At 32.9% G+C, this 24417-nt stretch overlaps 4 protein-coding genes across 4 annotated transcripts; 3 read left to right on the top strand and 1 right to left on the bottom strand.

Moving 5' to 3' along the window:
• The first annotated feature begins 64 nt into the window (after positions 1–64).
• LOC137816631 (glycine dehydrogenase (decarboxylating), mitochondrial) lies at positions 65–7392 on the top strand. Its single transcript, XM_068619854.1, has 15 exons — positions 65–2161; positions 2676–2921; positions 3004–3081; positions 3164–3264; positions 3343–3538; positions 3666–3791; positions 4061–4246; positions 4358–4471; positions 4749–4901; positions 5152–5340; positions 5456–5533; positions 5619–5744; positions 5841–5939; positions 6653–6770; positions 7174–7392. Exons 1-15 carry the CDS (start codon positions 878–880, stop codon positions 7266–7268), a joined length of 3189 nt encoding a protein of 1062 aa, XP_068475955.1. The 5' UTR covers positions 65–877; the 3' UTR covers positions 7269–7392.
• A 2311-nt stretch (positions 7393–9703) lies between these two features.
• On the top strand, positions 9704–10863 carry LOC137816635 (uncharacterized). The gene is made up of 2 exons (XM_068619862.1): positions 9704–9769; positions 10247–10863. The coding sequence occupies exon 2, from the start codon at positions 10277–10279 to the stop codon at positions 10781–10783; it is 507 nt and encodes a 168-aa protein (XP_068475963.1). The 5' UTR covers positions 9704–9769; positions 10247–10276; the 3' UTR covers positions 10784–10863.
• Positions 10864–12388: 1525 nt separating this feature from the next.
• Positions 12389–15248, bottom strand: LOC137816634 (uncharacterized). The gene is made up of 2 exons (XM_068619861.1): positions 14947–15248; positions 12389–13655 (listed from the first exon to the last, which is right to left on the bottom strand). Exon 2 carries the CDS (start codon positions 13636–13638, stop codon positions 12676–12678), a length of 963 nt encoding a protein of 320 aa, XP_068475962.1. The 5' UTR covers positions 13639–13655; positions 14947–15248; the 3' UTR covers positions 12389–12675.
• A 4113-nt stretch (positions 15249–19361) lies between these two features.
• On the top strand, positions 19362–24055 carry LOC137816629 (protein CHUP1, chloroplastic-like). Its single transcript, XM_068619853.1, has 7 exons — positions 19362–20415; positions 21114–22049; positions 22170–22301; positions 22505–22686; positions 22796–22907; positions 23266–23409; positions 23709–24055. Exons 1-7 carry the CDS (start codon positions 19663–19665, stop codon positions 23787–23789), a joined length of 2340 nt encoding a protein of 779 aa, XP_068475954.1. The 5' UTR covers positions 19362–19662; the 3' UTR covers positions 23790–24055.
• Positions 24056–24417: the final 362 nt, after the last annotated feature.

Here is a 24417-nt window from a genome sequence, read left to right as displayed (position 1 = left end):
TCAAAGGGTGTCATCTAATTTCACAACCATCTATCTTAAGCAAAAAACATAGCCCCAAAATTTCAGAACCCCAAGTTACCCTTTTTGTTTCTTTTGCCTTGTGACACAGAAAGGATAAGCCTGGTGAAAGGATCTGCCACAAACTACTCATCAGAATCTTACAATTTTCAAACCTCACAAAAATAAAACACCCTTTAATGTCTTCCATTGAAACTCAATCTTCCCAGCTTCAATGCCTTCCATCCATTCCTCCCTTCCACACTTTGTGGTGTTTTCTTCTGAGACAGTGATAACCTTCAATCTGTCATTTTCCTTCATAGGTGGACTCTCACTCACCAACCACCTACCATTTCCACCAGATCTCAACACCATATTTTATCACCCCCACAAAAAAATCATCCTTTTTTTACCCATTCATTTCCACAAAATCAAAGCTTTATTATCACAATCTCTTTTTTTTAACATTTTTTTAACATTCAAACCATTTTCATTTAAAAGTCAAAAAACCAATCTTTTTGTCATAAAAGACATGTTTAAAGGACCCAATTTTCTTAATAAATTCCTTTTCATCTACACCAACCCAATATTAAATTCTAAATCAAATAATTAAGAGATGTGATTATATATCAATTATATTATTATTAAGGTCTTATATTATATATATACAAGTAGAACATAGGTTCATATTTTATATAATTGTATAGCCTTCGAAGGAGTCTAGTGTCATCAGCAACACTTTACACCCCATCCTCACTCACAAACTCCAATGGAATCATAACGAGAAAAACAAAACACCTCAGAACTCTGAAACCTTAAGTTCTAACACAAAACATTTCTCCTCTGTTTTCTCTCTCTCTCTCTCTCTGTAGCAGCAGTTATGGAACGTGCTCGCAGGCTAGCGAACCGCGCCATTCTGAAGCGTCTGGTTTCAGAGGCAAAGCAGCACCAGAAGAATGAATCTGTACTGCACTCTTCCACCACCCCCATGTTGTTGTACTCTTCCTCTAGGTGCATGTCCTCTGTTTCCTCCCCTGCTCTGCGAAACAGAGGATCCAAAACAGATACCCTTCTGGGAAGGAGCATGAACATCGCCACCATGTCACGCGGCGTTGTTGGTGGCTTCCTTGGTGTTGGTTCAACCCGATCCATCTCGGTTGAAGCGCTTCAAGCGAGTGACACTTTCCCCAGGCGCCATAATTCTGCCACCCCAGAGGAACAGAGCAAGATGGCAGAGTCATGTGGCTTTGAGAGCATCGATTCTCTGGTTGATGCCACTGTGCCTAAGTCGATCCGCCTGAAGGAGATGAAGTTCGGGAAATTCGATGGAGGGTTGACAGAGAGCCAGATGATTGAGCACATGAAGGAGTTGGCCTCAAAGAACAAGGTTTTCAAGTCCTACATTGGGATGGGGTACTACAACACTCATGTTCCACCGGTGATCTTGAGGAACATAATGGAGAACCCTGCTTGGTACACTCAGTACACTCCTTACCAGGCTGAGATATCTCAGGGGAGGCTTGAGTCACTGCTGAATTACCAGACCATGATCACTGACCTCACTGGCTTGCCCATGTCCAATGCCTCATTGCTTGATGAGGGCACTGCTGCAGCTGAGGCAATGTCCATGTGCAATCACATCCAGAAAGGGAAGAAGAAGACCTTCATTATTGCAAGCAACTGCCACCCTCAGACCATTGATATTTGCAAGACAAGAGCTGCTGGATTTGATCTCAAGGTTGTGACAGCAGATCTTAAGGATATTGATTACAAATCTGGGGATGTGTGTGGTGTGCTTGTGCAGTACCCTGGGACTGAGGGTGAGGTGTTGGACTATGGGGAGTTCATCAAGAAGGCTCATGCTCATGAGGTGAAGGTTGTTATGGCAAGTGATCTGTTGGCTCTGACAGTGTTGAAGCCTCCTGGGGAGTTCGGGGCAGATATTGTTGTTGGGTCAGCTCAGAGGTTTGGAGTTCCAATGGGCTATGGAGGTCCTCATGCAGCTTTCTTGGCCACATCACAAGAGTACAAGAGGATGATGCCAGGAAGAATCATTGGGGTCAGTGTTGATTCTTCTGGAAAGACTGCTTTGAGGATGGCAATGCAAACTAGGGAGCAGCATATCAGGAGGGACAAGGCTACCAGCAACATTTGCACTGCCCAGGTAACTTGCTCAATTGGTTGGTTCAATAATTTTTAGTTATTTGTTGTTTGCAAAACCTATTGATAGTTTTAATACTTCAAATTTGTTTTTAGAAACCAATTAGAACGTACTGACTGTGTAAATGATTTTAATGCTGTCATTTGATTATAGATTACCATATGATAAAATTGTTGACTTACTCTCTAATCATGATGCACCAACTATGTAAGGGTTTTTTACACTATCACTCAATCATAGTTTGTAATGTATGATAACACGGGTGAATTTGGAAATAACTGGGGTTTAAGAGTCATATTGAGAGTGATTTCTAATTAGTTTACAGTGTATAAATTTGTGTGCTGATATACGTATCAAAATAAAACTATTTTTTTAAATATATATTCATGTTTCGAATCCTATTTTTTGGAAGGGAAGGATTATCATGAAGCCTTGTGTTAGTGTATTCCTGGAGCTATGTTGTGATTTTGTTTGAGTTGGTTGAGTATTTTATTGAATACTGGTTGGATTTGTTTAGGCACTTCTTGCAAACATGGCTGCTATGTATGCCGTGTATCATGGACCTGAAGGCCTTAAGAACATTGCACACCGTGTTCATGGTCTTGCTGGGGCCTTTGCTCTTGGATTAAAGAAACTTGGAACTGTGGAAGTTCAAGACCTTCCCTTCTTTGACACTGTGAAGGTTAAGACTTCCAACGCACATGCAATTGCTGATGCTGCTATCAGAAGTGAAATAAATTTGCGAGTTGTAGATGGAAACACTGTGAGTGTTGCTTTTTGTTGCACCAAAATTGGTTAAATGTGTTTGCATGCCTTTGGATAATTGAGCTTTCCTGTTTTTTCAGATCACTGTTGCTTTTGATGAAACAACCACATTAGAGGATGTTGATAAGCTTTTCAATGTCTTTGCTGGTGGAAAGCCAGTAAGTATGATTACACATTATATTCATTTCACAATTAACACTTGTGTCATCACTCATGATTTTGATGTTAATTTATATACAGGTCTCCTTCACAGCTGCATCTCTTGCATCAGAAGTTCAAAGTGCAATTCCTTCTGGATTAACTAGGAATAGCCCTTATCTGACACACCCTATCTTTAACACGTATGTCCCTTATCATGAACTTTGAATTCATGCAGTTATATTATCGAAGCTTACATCAATTTTATTTTCTCTTAATAGGTACCAAACTGAGCATGAGCTGCTTAGATACTTGTATAGGCTACAATCAAAAGATCTCTCACTATGTCACAGTATGATTCCATTGGGATCTTGTACAATGAAGCTGAATGCAACGACTGAAATGATGCCTGTGACATGGCCCAGCTTTAGTGATCTTCACCCTTTTGCACCAGTTGACCAGGCTGAAGGTTATCAGGTAATTCGATGTTTAAATAATCTTACAACAATAATCACTCAAAGAAATTCATATACATACTTTTTCTTCCCTGAAAATATTAGATATATATTGTTTTTTCGGTCTAAACAAGCACACTTGGTATCAGGAACTGTTCAACAATTTGGGTGACTTGTTGTGTACCATCACCGGGTTTGACTCCTTCTCTTTGCAACCAAATGCTGGTGCTTCTGGAGAATATGCTGGACTTATGGTTATCCGTGCATATCATCTGGTAAGGACCATACTTGGATCATTTGATAATTTATTAGGAAATTTATGGTTCTTCAGATTTACGCTTGGGATATATAAGTGTTTCTGTGATTACTATTGAATTTAGCATTGTATTTTCATTTCAGCCGATTGTACATAGTCTTAGTTATGTCATTTTCTATTGCTAAGTATCTACAAGAGATGCAATGATTTTCCTGCATCGTCATCTCCAATAAATGTTCTTAAATACCTGTGATGGTTCTTACTTCTTTTGGCCATTGGAAAATGTAGGCAAGAGGTGACCATCACCGCAATGTTTGCATTATACCTGTCTCAGCACATGGTACAAATCCTGCTAGCGCTGCTATGTGTGGAATGAAAATTGTCTCAGTTGGAACTGATGCCAAGGGAAACATTAATATAGAAGAGTTGAGGCAGGCTGCTGAAAAACACAAGGACAACTTATCTGCACTTATGGTATAACTTGCATCTGTATAATGTTACTCAATATTGACCTCATACCAGCTAATTGAGGTATTGTCAAACATAAGCATTGTTTACATTAGTTTGATTTTGATTTAATTGCAGGTAACATATCCTTCCACCCACGGTGTTTATGAGGAAGGTATTGATGAGATTTGCAAGATTATTCATGATAATGGGGGCCAAGTATACATGGATGGTGCCAACATGAATGCACAGGTTTGTTTTTCTATATGTATCTTTACATTCATGTTGGACCAAGTGTCTGTTCAGGATATTCACTAAGAGTTCAAGAAACTAATTTCTCTCCATTTTTTAGTCTTCTTCAAAATGTGAATAGATCCAAAATCCTTATTAAAATCTTCTAAAACTCTTTACAACAAATTGTTCTGTTGCCAGATTCTTCATATCATAGTGATCCAGAATTTATCAATTTGTGCTTAATTTTCCAAAGATATGTGTTCAATTGTCAAATTATATTTGGTCATGTTTACAGGTGGGACTCACAAGCCCAGGTTGGATAGGAGCAGATGTTTGTCATCTCAATCTCCACAAGACATTCTGCATCCCTCATGGAGGAGGTGGCCCTGGCATGGGTCCTATTGGTGTAAAGAAACACTTGGCACCATTTTTACCTTCCCACCCTGTGGTAAGGACTTCTTTCATTGTTATGGATGGTATTGTGTATAGTATGAATTTATGTTTTTTATTACATTAAGTGCATTGCTTTCACAGAAAAAAGCAATTTAGTTTAAATTTCTAGATTGGATAGCATTTTTCCTTTTTATTTCATAGGTAGTAGAACTTAAACTCCTCTGAAGATAAATCATTTGTGTGACTTTGTTCTTGCTGTTTATTTTGTCTTTGTAATCTATTTTTTATCTGTTCTCAAAATGAAGATATCAACTGGTGGAATTCCTGCCCCTGACAAATCTGAACCACTTGGTACCATCTCTGCTGCACCATGGGGCTCAGCACTCATATTGCCAATCTCTTACACTTACATAGCCATGATGGGTTCTGGAGGACTCACTGATGCATCAAAGATAGCCATTTTGAATGCAAACTACATGGCCAAACGATTGGAGGTTTGTTTGGCCCTTTTCATATATTATATGTATTTCTTTCCTTTTTCTAGTTAGTTTCATATTAGTGTGCATCTGTATATGATCCTTGGTTTTACTTATACTTTGATTCCTGCAGAACTATTACCCAGTTCTTTTCCGGGGAGTCAATGGAACAGTTGCTCATGAGTTCATTATTGACTTGAGAGGCTTTAAGGTAAGTCCATTCCATGATTGCAGCTGTTTTTCAATTTTTTAGAATTATTCTTCCTCTGATTACATGTAAGCTATTTCCATTGTAGAATACTGCTGGAATTGAGCCTGAAGATGTTGCAAAACGCCTCATGGACTATGGTTATCATGCACCAACAATGTCATGGCCTGTGCCTGGCACACTCATGATTGAGCCTACAGAGAGTGAAAGCAAGGTATCACCTTGGAAAATGAGTCCTTTGATTGAACCCTTTTTTATTTGTACCTTTTTTTGGCAATTTCTTCTCTAATTCAACTGATCATCACTGCAGGCCGAGTTGGACAGGTTCTGTGATACTCTTATTTCAATTAGACAAGAAATTGCTGAGATAGAGAAAGGAAAGGTTGACATCAACAACAATGTCCTTAAGGTAAAATATTTGTTCTTCCTTCATATGATGTTACAAGAAAAGAAGAATACTTGTTAAGTAGTAACCAACTCTTTTCAACTCTATTATTGGTTGAAACTTGTTGAAAATCACAACATTTTGAGAGTCACTCACGAATTACTAGTTTGAAATAAACTTTAATCAATAATAGTGTCGTGTTAGAAGTGTTCATACTGTTTAACTTGAAAAATACTATTTTAGAGACTAAAAAAATTATTAGTATCTAAATTAGTTTCTATTATTGATAAATAGTGGTAAATAGTTTCTAAATTGGTATCTAATTAGATACCAGGATTTTAGATACCAAGGTTTTAGATACCAACTTTAAAATCTATATAATTGGTAGCTAAAACTTAGGTAGCTAATTATATACAAAATTAGAAACTATTATCATTATTTATCAAAAATAGAAACTAATTTAGATATCAATAATTTTTTTAGTCTCTAAAATAGTATCTAATTTTGTCAATATAACATCTAATTATTTTTTGTCTTTAAAATTTATTTTTATTTAATTATTTTTTAGTAGTGTTATTAGTAGGTGTGTTAGAGAGTGCTAGTAACATACTCTTTAAAATGAGAGATTATTACATGATCTAGTCAAGTAATAATTTCTTTTGATGCAGAAGACACCATTGTTCACAATTTCAACATACTTGATGCACTTTTGACTGATTATCTAAAATGTTGTGCAGGGAGCTCCTCATCCACCATCACTTCTCATGGCTGATGCATGGACAAAACCATACTCAAGGGAATATGCAGCCTTCCCAGCTCCATGGCTCCGTGCTTCAAAGTTCTGGCCTACCACAGGTAATCATGTAGTTGTGTGTGTTGAGAATCCCTCCTTATTTTAATGGGAACTGTGACCAACAAATCTTGATAACTGATCCATTGAATATATTCAACGATGGTCATTCCAAAAGTCTAGAAATTGTAACTTTCTCTTGAAAATGTGATAAACGTTAATTATCCACTATCTCTTTATGAATACGTCTTCCTCTGATTCTCTATATAAAGGGAACTTGTGAGGAAGAGAAAAGGGAAGCAAAAGTGTGTTTATATAACTATGTGTTCTTAACATCCTTCTAATAATTAACCTTACCCCATTATCAACCCTTGTTTGATATTTTGTGCTATGCTGTATATAGTAGCTGCATAATGTGGTTTGACTGAAAGTAAATGCATAGACTAATGATTGTAACATGTGTTTCAGGACGTGTTGATAATGTGTATGGTGACCGCAACCTCATCTGCACCCTTCTCCCAGCATCACAGGCTGTAGAAGAAGAAGCTGCAGCCACAGCCTAGTGCTCCATTGACAACTATTTCCATTTCATGTTGTACATAAAACTCTTCCTATTCATACAGTGCTTGCACTTGCTGAATGTTGCTTCATCATATGTGATAATGATGATAATTAATCCTCTCTTAAGTTTCATCCTATCACAAGAATCAAAGTTCCTCAAAAGAAAAAAAATCATTCATATAAATTCTGCTGCTATTAGGTTTTAGAAATGTATTTTAGGCCTATGTATCACAGTAATGTGAAAAATAAATTTCATTCTTATAACAGAAGTGTAAAAAAAGAAAAAGAAAAAAACAGTAACAGTTCCTTTTAATAAAACATGCACTTTCCATAATCTGATCATATGATTTTATAATGTTGTGTTATTTCATTTTCCTCTCATCACCAAGTGTGACTTCCCCACTACGTAACATAGACATTGATACGACATGGACACGGAGATATGTCTAATCTCTAAAATGTATGATACGGGAACGCGAACTTATATATTATATAAATTGACAATAAAGATTTATTTCACAAGTATATTTTAGTTTTTTTTAGCAGAAAAATATTTTTCATGCTTGGTACAAAAGGATTTGTTCCTTATCTTTATAGTCATAATAAAAATTTATATAATAAGTTTGAGTTTTTAGAAAATTAATGTGTTTTTTATTTTAAAATTATGTTAAAATCGTGCTAGAATTGTCAAAAATTCAACAAATATTTTTTAAATTTGACACTTCACCGATACGTATCGTACGAGTATCGATTTTCGATACATGTGTCCAACACAGATACGTCATTTAAGAGGCGTGTTCGAATCTCACAATGTTCTCCATGTTAGTTAAATAATTAGAATCAGACTATTTGTTAATAAAGATTAAAAGAAGAGTGAACTTTGCAAGATCAATAGCCCTTTTAGTATATGATAATTTGAATTGAATTGAAGGTGTAGAACAAAATTGAATATATTTTTCTAATTTTTAAAGAGTCACCTAACACAAAGATAATCTTTATAGTTCTAATTATAATATACACAATATAAGTATGTTGAAGTGAATAAAAAAATTTAACTGGTGAAGACTAATATTTCTATTAGCTTAGTCTCATATTTAGTTTTAAACATTAGTACTAAAATTCTACATAAATAAGTAACTAAAATAGTTATCATGGATGAGAACTTTTTTTTTTAATTAAGAATTTAAAAACATATATATTCTTAGGGGACAAAAGTTTCTCAAATTATGCAATTAAATTTTACACAGACTAAAATTATATATTTACAAAATCATAAAGAGCAACAATGGATCCTAACCTTTTATATTTTATCTTTGATTCTTGTTTAATATTTTGTTGAATGACTGATATTTTTCCAGTGTGGAATGACACGATGAATAGTTTAGACATGTTACATAACTTCTAATCTTTATATTTTTTTTTCTTTCTTTTTCATATATAGTGCCATTATATATATATATATATATATATATATATATATCATTTAATGGATTAGTCAAATAAAAAAAAATATACCCATGCCTTAACTATTATAATTAAATATAATACAATTTTTATAAATAAAAAAGTAATTCATCTAGGAGAAAAACAAATATATGCAGTGATGTCACCTAACATCTATCTACTTTGCAAAACTTATTTTTACAATGGATAATAGATTAGATTACTCTGTAACAATATTTTTAATTAAAAAATTAAAAAAATAATTTCTGTACATTTTGTATGTCCTAAAATAAAAATTCCTAAACCTAAACCCAAATTCTAAATATGAAAATACCTTTTACCTTCTTTCTTTTTTTCATTTTATCTCACTTCAGTAATCTAAACTCTTTTTTTATTGGTTTGTCATTGTTTCAGTGTCCTTCGTTTTTTTTTTCTTTAAAATATTCTAAATTACAAGTCTAAAATATATTTTTAGATTTAGAAGTATTTTTTAATTATAGAATCTAAAAACTATATATATTTCAAATTACATAATTCGAAATATCGTGAAATAATTTTTGAATTATGTCATTCATCCATAATATATTCTTAAAAAAATATATTCTGAATTATATAATCTAAAAAAAATATGTAATCCATCAGGCTAATCTCATATCTAAAAAAAACTTCCAGATTATATAATCCAGAAGCTAATTCTAAATCTGAAAAAAGCTTTCAGATTACATAATGTGAAAGTTAATCCTTAATTTAAAAAAGACTTTCAGATTATATAATCCAAAATATAAACTACACCACACTGTAAACCTCATATACTTTAATTTTTTTACAAAAAGGACAATTTTGAAATAAAAAATTTATAAGGTTGACACAAGAAACTATGGAAGTGTAGGAAGAAGCGGTCATATGCAAATTCTGAAGCGGGCCAAGTGTATTTGGGCCAAGCCCAATCAAACCCAATTCCATTGGTAACAAAAACCTACTTTCACTGAGACATGCAGTGGCGGCAAAATATATCGTTGTCACATTCATACAAAATCCAAAACCCAGACAAGGCTTAAAGGTATTAGGGTTTTACTTTTTCTATTTCTTCTTTCTCTATTCACTTTCATAATATTATTATAATTACTAGTTAGTGATTCAATTTGCCTCCTTTCAATTGGGAAATTTAATTACAGTTGCAGAATTTTAGCTTTAGATTGATATTCAATACCATTAGAGTGAGTTGTGTTTCTTTCAAAGCATAGGATTTATATTTTTCCCAAATCCACATATCTTTTAAAGCTATTTGGCTCTTAACGTTAATCTCTGGCCATTACATTGAGCTTGCGATTTCAAATTCTACAGTTTTACGTGGTTTTGAGTAAATGTGTTGTAGGAACTAGAATCTGTCATTAGTGTTTTGCTTTCAGTTGTTCTTTGAATGAGTTGATTTTTTGTGTTAGGTTTTGCCAAATGCTGAGTGAATTTGAAGTTGTGATTTTGAGTGTTTTTTTAGAATGTGCCCTGTAACCCCTCTTTTATTCCTTTTGAAATTTAGGTGTATGTGTGAAGGCTAAAGGTGAGGAAGATGAAGACAATTTCTGGGCATTGTGGTTCGGTGAAAGATGTATCACTATCCAAAGCAGCGAAAATTCTCTCCAAGTTTGTCTCTGCTGATAATGGTGCTTCACATATCATCACTGCATATCTCCATCGGGCCTCTGATTCTTTCAGCGAGCTCAACCAGATTCACAAGGAGTTTGAGTCCTCACACTCTCATAAGAAGCACAAAAAGCACAGAACTGAGACTGGTACTGACAGTGAGAGGGTAGTGGAAAATTTTGTTGGGAGTGTTGATATCAACCAGAAGCTCAGCCTTGGACTTGTGAAATCTGTTGAGTTGAGAAGGCAGCAGAGTGGCAATGGGAATGCTGATCTAGATGATGAAAAACTAAATCAGACAATTGTTAAATGTAATCAAGAACTTAATGGTAGTGTTGAGTATGGGACAGAAAATGTGGGTGGGAGTGAGATGCATAAGAAGAAGAAAAGGAAGAAGCTGGAAGTTGGGCACAACACCAGAAATGTTGTTTGACAGCAATTTTAATCACAGGGATCAAAATTAATACTGTTGTGAATGTTATTGTTAGTTTCTAATTAAAAAGTAATACCTAAGATGTCTTGGTTCGAGTTACATTAAACTCGTAATCTCCTTAAACAAGATTAGATATAAAAAACAAACTTGATTATTTAGTCACCAAAATAATGATTAAGTATCAGTGTATGGTTTTTTAACGGCAAACACTTTATACATGGCTAATTTTATTTTATAATACAATTGAAATTAACAATATTATGAAACTGCTAATCACACTTGGTTATATATAAGTATATGAGTAATTTTACTTCTGTTGGAGATCTCACATTGATTAGAGATTAGAGTCTTTCATAGTATATAAGTAGGTGTAAATCTCACTCCATGAGCCAGTTTTATGAGTTTGAGTTAGGCTTAAAGTTCACTTTGTAATATGGTATTAGAGTCATTTCGAGTTTATCCTAGTAAGTATTTGTGTTAAACTTATCGTGTCACCCGTTATCGGATCATCTATAATATATAGTCTCATAGTATATAAGTAGGGGCAAACCTCATCTCATATACTAGTTTTATAGAATTAAGTTAGGCTTAAAGTTAATTTTCTAATAATCTCAAATAACCAGCAATAAATTTATGTAATTATGTATGATTACTATTGTGGTAAAGAATGTCGTAAACTTAATGAAGTGTGCAAAAGTAATTTATAGTGGATAACTTTATCTATAAGTAAATAAGTGTTGTATATTGTTATATTAATTAATTTAACAACTTATGAAGTAGAAATAATGGTAATTACACGTGTAGTTTCTCACTAATTCCAATGGATACTGACAAAACCCAAACCATTATTCAAATCATGTTGTGATTTGTAATGTAAATATATACATCCCCTAAACAAGAAATTGTAGTCAATTCCAAAACAAACATAATAAATGCAGAATAGTTCTTCAGCATGATTTCTTGATATCTTGTTGCTCAAATAATTGAAAAAGGGTAATTTATAAAGGAGAATAAAAAACCTCATAATCAAATATAAACAAATTTATTTTAACTGCCAGTACTTTCTACAGTTTTTTCCTTGAAGTTCCGAAATAAATGTAGCTGAGGCATAGACCAAAATTAGAATATCTGTACACTGCACCAAATGACAATAATTAACCACACAAGCTCCATGTTCATATAAGAATTGGACAAGGGAGCTCTCAAATAATTCATTGAACAAATTCCTAACCTTTAGGTAATGACAAGAATATATTACATCTTTAATAAGCTCGTGATCTAATGGAAAATCTCCAGTGAAAACTACATTCAATCCATATTTTATTCAAAACACGGCAGGAGTTATATAACTTCAACCCATTAACGAGGAAAATGACATCAAGCATAGAAAAAACATCTTTAAACCAAGAACTCCAGATTCAGACATTTTTCCACCCAGTGCAATTAAGATTAATGTACCATTAGGCACCTTTACAACTATAGCCAGAATAAATTCATAAACATAACACATACAAACACCATACAATTACTCAATAGTAAGTTTCAAAATGACTTTTCTGATGTACCTATAAAAAATTCTGCGCACTCGGCAAATTGCTCCATATCTTGATTTCAAATGACACAATAACTATTTCTTCTCCAATAAACAAAAAATTACCTTAAGAATATGTAAACTACAAGAACCGATTATCCCTGATAAGTGGTGATTGATCTACACAGTCTACAATGAATTTAGCATCACCAACAGCTGATGATTGCAATCAATGTTTTGAATGCCGCGTAAGACTACATAGAAGTCTTAAAGTTCACAAATTAATACTACAAACAACGTAATCAATCCTACAAGTGCAAATCCTTAAACAACTTGAAAAAGGATTAACCAACTATAGTTATTAAAACAACTGACTTTTAACATCACCACTGTGTTTCCTTTTCATTTTCTTCTTAGTCAAACCCCCAGTTGGTGTATCTTCCACATCATCACTTTTCCTATTCTTGCTCTGTTCCAACTTTCCCTCTTCAGCATATAATGTATTCTCCCTTCCTTTCTCATATTTCTTTTTCTTCTTGATTTGTGAGTCCGGGGAAACACCAAGCTCTCCATTTTCACTATCTATACCAATGGATAGTTTTTTTTCTATCTCTTTCTGTTGCTCTATTCTTTTTCCATTCTCAACCTCATCCTTATAACTTGCCTTGTGCTTCTTCTTTGCACTTTTCTGTTCCCTTCCCTCTTCCATCTCTGGGTTATATGAATCACCTTCATTGCCCTGTTCTCTGCCTGACTCAATTTCAACTTGTGCCCCATTAGGCAGCTTCCCATCATCTTTCACCTCTCCAAAGTTAACAGTGTTATCTCCGTTTTGCTGGGACCCAACTTCCAGCTTCTTCCTTTTCTTCTTCTTATGCATCTCACTCCCAACCACATTTTCTGTCCCATGCCCAACAGTACCATTAAGTTCTTGATTACATTTAAAAATTGTCTGATTTAATTTTTCATCATCTAGATCAGCATTCGCATTGTCACTCTGCTGGCTTCTCAACTCAACAGATTTCACACGTCCAAGGCTGAGTTCCTGCTTAATATCAACACTCCCAATAGAATTTTCCACTACCCTCCCACTGTCAGTGTCAGTCTCAGTTCTGTGCCTTTTGTGCTTCTTATGAGAGTGTGACGACTCGAGCTCCTTGTGAAACTGGTTGAGCTCGCTGAAAGAATCAGAGGCCCGACGGAGATATGCACTGATGATATGTGAAGCACCATTATCAGCAGTGACAAACTTTGAGAAAATTTTCGCCGCTTTGGATAGTGATACATCTTTCACCGAAGCACAATGCCCAGAAATTGTCTTCATCTTCCTCACACATACACCTAAATTTCAAAAGGAATATAAGGTGGGTTAGCAGGGAACATTCAAAAAACACTCAAAATCACAACTTCAAATCCACTCAGCATTTGGAAAAACCTAACACAAAAAATCAACTCATTCACAGAACAACTAAAAGGAAACACACCATGATAGATTCTAATTCCAAGCACACATTTACTCAAAACCACGTAAAACGTAGAATCTGAAATCACAAGCTCACTGTAATGGCCAGAGTAGAGATTAACGTTAACAGCCAAATAGCTTTAAAAGATGCTTGGATTTGGGGAAGCTACAAACGCTGCGCTTAGAAAGAAACACAACTCTCTTTAATCGTATTAAATATCAATCTAAAACTAAAATCCGCAACTGTAATTAAATTTCCCAATGAAAGGAGGAAAATTGAATCACTAGCTAGTAATTATAAATCTCTTAGAGGTCCTCACCATTTTATCAATCACAGTAAAGTGTATGTTACCATGGTTTCGTGTGTTTGTGTGTACCATAAATATGATAAGGCTTGAGTTCATGTGAACATATTATTTTAGTGTTAGCAACCCATTCTCATATTTTCATTCTGAATTAGATAAAACAACTCTTTATTTGCTAAGTCACCCATTGGGCCTGTGGGAGTGAGATCCTGGGGAAGATGCAACTCTAGTTACCAAGTCTCAATGGGGGCAAGCTTTATGCGTGCGTCACTAGTCTTACACCAAAAATATGTATTCAAATTTTCCAATGAAGGTAGAAAATGCAATTTACTGAGGCACAAATAAAGGATTAGATCGTCAATCCTTCCAATACAACTGTTTTTCTGAACACCTTGGTTATTAGGAAGGAAAGCAAAGCATTCAAGAAGAAGATAAATCCATATATCTCACATTAAGCACACCTTGGTTGCTTTGTGACACATTAATAGGATTCACGGTCCTCAAACATCTTTTTTTGGTTCTTAAATAAATAAAATCTTAAATCATATGAACTAACAAAACCTGATGAAAACTGGTGGTATATACGTTAGCTGCTCCATATATACACACACGTATTTCGAAATTATTGTGTTTATATTTATCTCAATTAAAATAACCCTAAAAAATGACAGTTAACGTGTCTAAAGTGGCACCAACTGACACTGAATCAAACACCGTTTTTCAGGTCTCGATGAAACATATTATACACTGAATCTAAATCAGAAACAGAGTGAAAAGGTATACAGTGAAATTGATAGATACAACACAACGGCGCACAAAGAAATATAGCAAACATTCTGAGAAGAAGAAGCTCAGATTGGAAAACCTGAAATCGCGCCGCGTCGATGTTGACAACGAGCGCGGCGGCGGACGGCGTGAGCGACGGTGGCAGTGTCTTATGAAGGGTTTTGGTTTCGCAGTTTCCCTTTGGCAACAAACAACACGAATATTTCTTGTGAGAATAAACCCTATCATTCAATTTATCTTAATTTTAATAATACCCCATCTATTTTTAATTATTCATCAAATATAATTTCTAATTAATTGTTTCAAAATATATATTATTAATATTTTCTTTAATTCAAACTAAACTTGGAATCAAGCACTACACAAAAATCTATAATCCATACAATTGTCTCATGAATTTTTACTTTATAAAATAACTCATTTAGTTTTCGCGCTGTACAAAATAAATGTATATGTATAATTAAAAAAAATATAGTAAATTTAAAACTTCTAAATATATATTATAATTGTATATAATTAATAATACTTTAATATAAACTCATATTTCAAATTTATACTTAATATATTATGATATAATATTATTTTTAATTATTGATGATATTTTAAGTGAAATTCAAAATAGAATTAAATTTATTGAAAGATATCAAATGCTACCAAAAATCCTAAAAAAAATCATAAAAAAAAACTCCTAAAATTGCTGTTGAGGAAAAATAAGTTACAAATGTTTTTATTAAGATGTTTATTATATATATATATATATGTGTAAAATTGTTGTCAAACAACATTTCTTGTATTGGGCCCATTAAACAAATTAGGGTCACTTTCCAACTCATATTCTATCCTTTTTTTACTTTTCTCAATATGATTAAATGAGAGACGACAAAAAATAGATAACAATCTATTTTTCACTACTATGTTCTAGAGAACAAAAACTAATGGGGGAGAGATTTAACAAAATGAAAATAAGTATAAAAAAATAAACACAAAAAAAATATAAAGTTTTTTTTATCAAGAAAAAAAATTATATAAAGTAAAATATATGTATATGATTATTCTCTTCTTGATGCACTTTGCAATCAAAGAATAAGAGGTATTATTAGAATTTGGAAAACAAAATTATGAATATAAAAATGTAAATGTTTAATAGAATTTTTAAATCAATTATAATAAAAAATAATAAATAAATAAATAATAAACTTTCTAGATCAAATCTTAATACAAACTATATAAATGGGAGATGATAACTATAAATGGGTTTTTTTGAAACCAACAAAGTGGCAATTGTGGTGGAATTCCAATAATTTGGAATATGGCTTTGAAGTATTGGGAATTTTCATGAGAGATCACTTTGTTAGGGTTCAAATAAACCATGTTTATCTAGAATAAGTTTAAACAAGTTTTTCACAAACATTTCTATAAGACCTTTTCAAGGGTGTTTTTTTAGGAAGATATACAAAAGATAATTTAATTATTACACATTAAACTATTCACCATTAAGCTATTCACCATGTCCATAAGATTAAAGGAAAACAATGATTGAGAGTCAAGGTAGACCTTTAAAAAGGTCATCTAAGAGTAAATTGAGATTTTATTCTTATAAACTAATCGAATTTGAATTATCAAATATAATATGGATTTTAGTAGTGTGTATACAATATTGAAGGTCGAAGTTTATCTATTATTTGAAATAAATATAAACTTTATAACTTTTTTCCTTCACTTGATCCTACATAAAATATATTATATCTCTTTATTTATTTGTCTTTGTATGAAGAAACACGTCTTATGCATATATCGTTATTATATGAAGGGAGATTGACGATCTATTATCATATACAAAGTAAGACTTTCTTTTACTTACTTTTTTTTAGCTAATGATGTTTTATTGTGTTTGTAGGACCTTTGAGGATTACATATATTTAATCAAATCACTCTATACGTGTTTTTTAATGAATCAAATTTGAAGGTTAAGAGAGAAAAAAACTAGATTTATGGACTTTCTCTTTAAAATATTGATGCCTTTAATTATTTGAAAATAACACGGGTAATAGTTAACTAGGAGAGTCCAAATCAAAATTTCATCACTTGATTAAAAATGTTCAAGCAGTCATAACCAAAAAAGAGAAGCTTTTAAATAAGGTGAATTGTCTTTGTCTTACAAACTTAATTTTAGCTCCATAACTACTACATTGTGTAGCCATTTTGGTTTCCATATGTTGTTTGACAAGAAAAACATAAATATTGTAGGTTTATGTTGTGATTTAATGTGACTAATAAAATTTGAAATTTGATGAGTTGATAAAAGTAATAAAATCAAGTATTTTAGTGAATTAGGTGTTAAAGACGCTTGAGCAGCAAATAACAACGCATCCGTTTGATAGTTTAATTCAAAAGCATATAAGTTTTTTTATAAAATTTTGTAATATAAAGCACAATCTATGTCTATTTTCGAAGGACACATATATATTGTATTCAATCTTTAATATTCTTCCTATACAAAATAATTTGGAGGGGTTTTAGAATTGAAATGCAAATAGAGATTGAAAATGAAAATAACTAGAAACAAAATGTCAATTCACATATTGAAGATTCATAATATTTCTCTTCTCATAGTTCTCTAAGTATTCATATCCAAGCTTCAATGATTAACCTATTCAGTTAATTAAAGAAATCGAACAAATGACATTGAATCAAATTAAAATATCTAATATGTATGCAATTATCACATTAAGATATAATTGATTTCTAATTTGGTATCTAAAATCAGAAACACAAATTAATATCATAAAATGCAAAAATTCAAATTAAAGAAAAGAATAACAAACTCGAAGCATTAAACGATGAGTGTTAAACTTAATTCATATTTTGTGTTCTTGATTTTGTGAATTGAACTTAAACATTAATTCTCCATGGTTAGAAAAAAACACAAAAGAGAAAGGAAACACAAAGAGTCAAGTATGAAATTAAGAGAAAACGAGAGGAATAGACAATTTTTAAAATTAAAAGACTAAATAAATGAACTCGGTTAATATAATTAAAGATCATTTAATCTATATATGATGACCATAATTTTACTCGCACTTTAAAGTTTTAATCATAAATTATTGAACCATAATCTAAAATAAATCCACAATTTTAAATAGGACTCATCTAACTGAGTTTATTTGAGCCTTAATTATTGTTTATGATAATATTGTGTTTTAATTACATTAAACAATATAAAATCGTCAGACTATACAGCTGAATGAATAACTATACGATTTGAATGAAGCGTCTACAACTACGAGTTTATTGAATCGCGTGAAAGTTCAAATGCTTCTCTAAATCAAATCAGGAAATGAGTAGAAGAATTAGAGAATAAAATCTACAATATTTCATAAACACAATTGGAATCAAATCTTCTGCAACAATACGAAGAAACAAATTTCACAATAAAACTAGAAACAAAATCCGAAAATTGTAAAAGGTTGAAAATTAACAAATCATAAACAATATCTAAATCGAAATGTAATTTTAAAATCCTTGAAACAAAGAAACCTACAAAAAGATACAAGCATAAAAGGAAATTAGAAATCTTCACAACTGTGTTTGAAAAAATGTGTTAGAGTTTTCTTAATTTTATTTATTTTCTTCTTTATGATTTTTTTTCGTTTTGCTTTCACATTAAAAGCTAAACTCCTTTGAATTGATTTTATTGTAATTAATTTTGAGATTATATACGTGTAATTAAAGTTTTTTTCTTCCATAGGTAAAAAAAAATCTTATTTTATAAAAATAATTATATAACGGCATTACAACAATCATTTAATGGTTTAGGAAAGTTTAAAAAACATCACCATTTTATCATATCATTATAACATATCTTATGTTTGGAAGTGTAATTGGCTTATTATATCAAAATTTAATTGTTCGTCTACAGAGATCATAAATATCGACCTTTAAATATTGTTAGTGTACTGAAAATACACACTACAAGGTGCTCTTGTTGTATTTTAGAAAATTTAAAAATATAATCTATATATTATTATTAAATATTGTAATTAAAATGTTATAAAATAATTATTTTAAAATATATTTTAATTTTACTTCTCTTTTTGTTGAATATTATGTATTAAAAAATTAAGATTGAATAACATAATTGCAATAAAATTAGCCCTTATGATGTAAGAGAGATGATAAGAAGTAAGAGTTTAAGTAAGAAAATTTTGAAAGAGAAGTGTGTAATTTTAGATAATATTTTTTTTTACTATAATAAATACACTTTAATTAAATTCAAAACTTATCTCTTCAGCCCTAATAAATAATAATTACAGTTAAAACTTATAATTAAATACTAGTATTAATAATTAAGTGGTAACTTTCTTTTAAGAAAAAGTCAACTTTTGTATTGCACGTACAATATGTGAAGCGTACACAGGCAAAAGGCCAAACAATGTGGGCCCCAGGACGCAAAAAATCGACCGTTACATTTCCCTGTTCCCAGGCTCCGTCCTCGTAGTTCTCACACACACCAATGTTGTACTCTCTCTCTCTCTCTTACACATTTCAAAATTCAAACATTCAAAATCACAAAACAAAGCTCCTTTCTTTGTACACATCATTACAAAGCCCCATTGTTATGTTATCATGTTATCTCTTCCTACACTAAGCAATTGCATTGTTTTTTCACTTCCTTCTTAATGGCCTCTCATTTTCCTTAGCTTGACTTCGAAACCAAACCCTCCTTGGTGATATACATTCTTTCTGTTAGCTCAAAAAGTTTTGTTGTTGTTGTTGGTTGTGCACTTTCCATACCATGAGGGAGGAAAAAGAAAACCCTTCAGAGAACAGGTCCAAAGCTTCAAAATTTTCTGATCAAAACCAACCCCCAAAGCCTCAAAACACCAAGGGAACCAACCCCAACAACAACAGCTCCAAAACCAGGTTGTGGGGTGCTCACATTGTGAAGGGCTTCTCTGCTGACAAAAAAGCAAAGCCCTTTGCCAATAAAAAACAAACGCTAACTTCTTCAACAACAACCTCGGAGAGTGTTGTTGTTGCTAACCAGAAGAACAACAGCAGCAACCCTTTTGTACCTTCTCATTCCAGAGTGAAGAGGTCTCTCATAGGTGACTTGTCATGTTCAATCAACCCTGCTCAGGTTCATCCGCATGCATTCCCAACTCATAGGAGACAATCTTCCACTGATTTGTTCACTGAGTTGGATCACATGAGGGGGTTGTTGCAAGAGTCTAAGGAGAGGGAGTGCAAGCTGAATGCTGAGCTGGCAGAGTGTAGGAAGAGGGTGAGTGAGGTGGATGAGGTTGTGAAGAGGGTTGGGTTGTTGGAACAAGACAAGGCCACTCTCACTGAGCAATTGGCTGCACTGACTTGCGAGGAAGTGAAAGGGGAAGTAGAGCAGCACAAGGAAGTGAAGGTGCAGAATCTTGAGCTGGAAGTTGTGGAGTTGAGGAGGCTGAATAAGGAGCTGCAGATGCAGAAGCGGAACCTCACTTGCAGGCTTTCTTCTCTTGAGGCTCAGTCTGCATGTCCTAACAAATCTTCCGAGGTTGATTTCTCAATTTGACTTATTTGAATTTTATAAGAAATTAAAATATCGTACATGTTTAATGTTTCATTTTGTGAATTGTTGGGTTGGAAGGTGTTCATTACTTGTGATAGTGTGGTCATGTTAGGATAACTTTTCACTTGTGATGAGAAGAAGGTAAAATGAACTAAAATTCTCCAAAAATTAATTGAAACAACTCAAATTTTGAAGTTAAATGAGATTATTTCTGTTAAAATTAGAGTACATAAGTTGATTTTAATTTGTGAGGAATTTTAATTTATCTTATCCCTTATTAGTGTTTCTGGAATGATATGTTCTATTTCTGAAAGTTTTTATTGAAATAATAAGACCTTTAGTTTGAATTAATTAACTTAAAAATGAAATTATACATACAGACAATGCTTTATTACTAAATGCACTCAGATTCATTGCCAAATAGATGGGAAATTTGAAGTATTTCAGATAGCAAATTTCTTTTGCTCATTGATTTGTCTTGCATATTTTTCTCTACTTAGAATACGAGCTTCTTAATCTAAGATGTAGTGTATCTTTTGCTAGTGTCTTGCATCTATCCTTTTGTATTTTCGTTTCACCAATAAATTTTGGTTATATATTTTCGCTAGGAATATGAATGTTTTGCCAGTTGCTAGGTGAATTTGCTTGAGTTTGGCTGATTGCCCTTTCCTTTTTGTGATCAGAGTGATGTTGTTGCCAAAATTAAAGCCGAGGCATCATTGCTGAGGGTCACGAATGAAGACCTGTGCAAACAAGTGGAAGGTTTGCAGATAAGCAGATTGAATGAGGTTGAAGAGCTTGCCTACTTGAGGTGGGTGAATTCTTGTTTAAGAAATGAGTTGAAGAACACATGCTCAGCACTGGATTCTGATAAGCCATCTAGCCCTCACACAGTTGTGAGCAGTAGTGGAGATTGTGTAAGTTCTTTCTCTGATCAAGCCAATAGGTACTTAAACTGTGGCAGTGTAAATAGGTTCAACATGATGAAGAAGCCAAAAAAGTGGCCCATAACATCACAAGTAGAGTGCCAAGGCAGTCTCATTGAGAAAAATTGGATTGAATCAGATGTTGCAGGGGGAAGCCCCAGAAGAAGACACTCTATCAGTGGATCAAACTACTCAGAGGAAGATGTTGTTTTGAGTAAGAGAAGACAGTCTGATTGTTTTGTATGTTCAAAGGAAATGGAAAAGGAATCAGTGTCATTGTCTGTTCAACAACCTGGTTTGGAGATTGTCCAAAGACCACAATATTTTGGCAATTGCCAAGAAGCTAACAAGCTTTTGGTTTCTTCAGATGTTGAGAAGAGGGCCCTACGCATTCCTAATCCTCCTCCAAGGCCTTCATGTTCTATTTCCAGCAAAATAAAACAAGAAAGTTCAGCTCAAGTTCTACCTCCCCCACCTCCACCTCCTCCCCCACCTCCTATGAATTTTGCATCAAGAAGTAACACGGCAACGGTGAAACGTGCCCCACAAGTGGTGGAATTGTACCACTCACTTATGAAGAGAGACTCTAGAAAGGATTCTTCAAATGGAGGACTCTCTGATGCACCGGATGTTGCTGATGTTCGTAGCAGCATGATTGGAGAAATTGAAAACCGTTCTTCACACTTGCTTGCTGTGAGTACCTTTCCACATTATGCACATAAGTTAGTTTGTATGATGTTCTAGTATAACTTAAGCATACATAGTAGTATATGGCTTACATCTGTAATTTAATAACTTGCCCTTGATATGCAGATAAAGGCAGATATCGAGACTCAGGGAGAATTTGTGAATTCATTGATTAGAGAGGTGAAGAATGCAGTTTATCAGAACATAGAAGATGTAGTGGCATTTGTGAAGTGGCTAGATGATGAACTGTGTTTCCTTGTAAGTTTCCCTTTTCTCATCACCTGTGCAGCTTGAAGTTATGTCTTGTACAAATTAAGCCATTGTTAATAGGTTCAAATTATCCATCACAGAATTGAAATTTGTGATTGTTATTGAAATTCATTTCTACAACTCGTATGAAATTTATGAATTTTATGCTTGAATTTGTCATCTGATAGAAATATGATTGTGTGCTTTCAAAGGTGGATGAGAGGGCAGTCCTTAAGCATTTTGATTGGCCAGAGAAGAAAGCCGACACATTAAGAGAAGCAGCATTTGGGTATCAGGATTTGAAGAAATTAGAATCTGAAGTTTACTCCTACAAGGATGATCCTCGTCTACCTTGTGATATTGCCCTAAAGAAAATGGTTGCATTGTCTGAAAAGTAAGCTACTTAAATATTGAAAAAGCATTGGAAGAAGAGAAAAAAGTGTTTGAAGTCATAGATTTAGTTGTCTTTGCAAGACACTTACACATTTGTGTTACATATTCAGGATGGAGCGTACAGTTCATAACCTTCTTCGCACCAGAGAGTCACTAATGCGTCACTGCAAGGACTTTCAAATTCCCATAGAATGGATGCTGGACAATGGAACTATTGGCAAGGTACACATACTGTGCAACGTGCATCAATCCTTACAACATGTAAAAAATTTATAAAGAGCTCAACAAATTAGTGTGAGAGCATAACATAATAACATATATTAGTATTTTTTTGAATCCTCATCACAGTCATGAGCAATTGGTTCAGCAGAACAGAAAAAAAATGTACTAGTATATGAAATTAAGCATGCAAGTAATTGATGTGGTGGCCACAAATTAAGGATTAGGCTAGCAAATAGATATTTTTTTAACAACCATCTAGCAAGATCATTGTAAAAAGTTCTATCTGACATTGATTGCTTCATTTAGAGTTTTTTATACCAGTCCACATAACATTTGATTCAACAATTAATTTTTGCAGATAAAGCTAAGCTCAGTTAAATTGGCTAAAAAGTATATGAAAAGGGTAGCTATGGAACTCCAAGTAAAGTCAGCATTAGAAAAAGACCCTGCAATGGATTACATGCTTCTCCAAGGAGTGAGATTTGCTTTTAGAATCCATCAGGTTTGTCCTCTAATCTATTTCTTTTTGAAGTTGTCCCTCCAATGCAATGTGAATTCCATGTTGCTTCAGACTTGTCTATTATCAGGATTTTAACTGATATACATTATCAGTCTAAAAACATTTCCCAAATAATCCAGTAAAATTGACCTTATTTGAAGGGTTATTATAATAACAGTGTGTATATATTACTCTGTTGTAATTTGTAACTGATGTGATGTAAACAACACTCTTTCTAGAATCATTTTTCTCTTTCTAAATATAACAGCATGTAGTAATCTTTATTTATTTTTTGAATGCAGTTTGCTGGAGGATTTGATGCAGAAACAATGCATGCATTTGAGGAGCTTCGCAATCTGGCTTCTCTTCTCAACAAAACATAAGATGAGTGAGTGGTTTAGCTTACCATCTCAGTAAGCCATACACTATAACATGTTCATAGTTGCAATCAGATTGGTTTGGTCTGAGATTGCATCACAATTTGGTAGTCAAAAATAGGCAAGATTTTGTTCTATGTACACAAACCAGGTCTCTCTGTTGAAATGTCAGTTGTTGCTAGAAATAGCATAAACAACATCAAAATCAAATTATGTTCTGTAATTCAATTATATAACTGAGAGCTAAAATAAACATTTTTAAAATTAGCTTATACTAGAGTTAAAACATATATTTAATTACCAGAGACACCTTTGACACGATGGATAAGAATAAGTGAATGAAAAATAAAGAACATAAATAATTGTTTTTGTAAATAATATTTTTTTTTTCTTTTTTAATCCATCCCACGAATTGCTTGCTGTTAAAGTTCGTCAAAGGACAATACAAACACACTTTCCTATAATTTCTTAATGTCCAAAAAGTCATTTACTAGCTTCTCACCTCATCAACATTGTTTAATGAAATAAAAACAATATTAAATTAAATAGGTTTTAACTATTTTAAATTAAGTTTTTATGAATAATATTTGAATAAACTCATGACCAGTGGTATATTTTCTTACAAAATTAAAAT

Source organism: Phaseolus vulgaris, chromosome 1 (genome assembly GCF_000499845.2).
Source record: "Phaseolus vulgaris cultivar G19833 chromosome 1, P. vulgaris v2.0, whole genome shotgun sequence".
In the NCBI taxonomy this organism is placed as follows: Eukaryota; Viridiplantae; Streptophyta; class Magnoliopsida; order Fabales; family Fabaceae; genus Phaseolus; species Phaseolus vulgaris.
This window is presented reverse-complemented; position numbering and strand designations above follow the sequence as displayed.

What these genes read in the sequence shown, in the direction of transcription:
- LOC137816631 (XM_068619854.1), top strand. Translation starts at nt 878, where the DNA reads ATGGAACGTGCTCGCAGGCTAGCGAACCGCGCCATTCTGAAGCGTCTG. An exon ending in GCAACATTTGCACTGCCCAG is followed by an intron (nt 2,162 to 2,675) that starts GTAACTTGCTCA and finishes GGATTTGTTTAG; the next exon opens with GCACTTCTTGCAAACATGGC. An exon ending in AAAGTTCTGGCCTACCACAG is followed by an intron (nt 6,771 to 7,173) that starts GTAATCATGTAG and finishes CATGTGTTTCAG; the next exon opens with GACGTGTTGATAATGTGTAT.
- LOC137816635 (XM_068619862.1), top strand. Translation starts at nt 10,277, where the DNA reads ATGAAGACAATTTCTGGGCATTGTGGTTCGGTGAAAGATGTATCACTA.
- LOC137816634 (XM_068619861.1), bottom strand. Translation starts at nt 13,638, where the DNA reads ATGAAGACAATTTCTGGGCATTGTGCTTCGGTGAAAGATGTATCACTA.
- LOC137816629 (XM_068619853.1), top strand. Translation starts at nt 19,663, where the DNA reads ATGAGGGAGGAAAAAGAAAACCCTTCAGAGAACAGGTCCAAAGCTTCA. An exon ending in GTTCTTCACACTTGCTTGCT is followed by an intron (nt 22,050 to 22,169) that starts GTGAGTACCTTT and finishes CTTGATATGCAG; the next exon opens with ATAAAGGCAGATATCGAGAC. An exon ending in ACAATGGAACTATTGGCAAG is followed by an intron (nt 22,908 to 23,265) that starts GTACACATACTG and finishes TAATTTTTGCAG; the next exon opens with ATAAAGCTAAGCTCAGTTAA.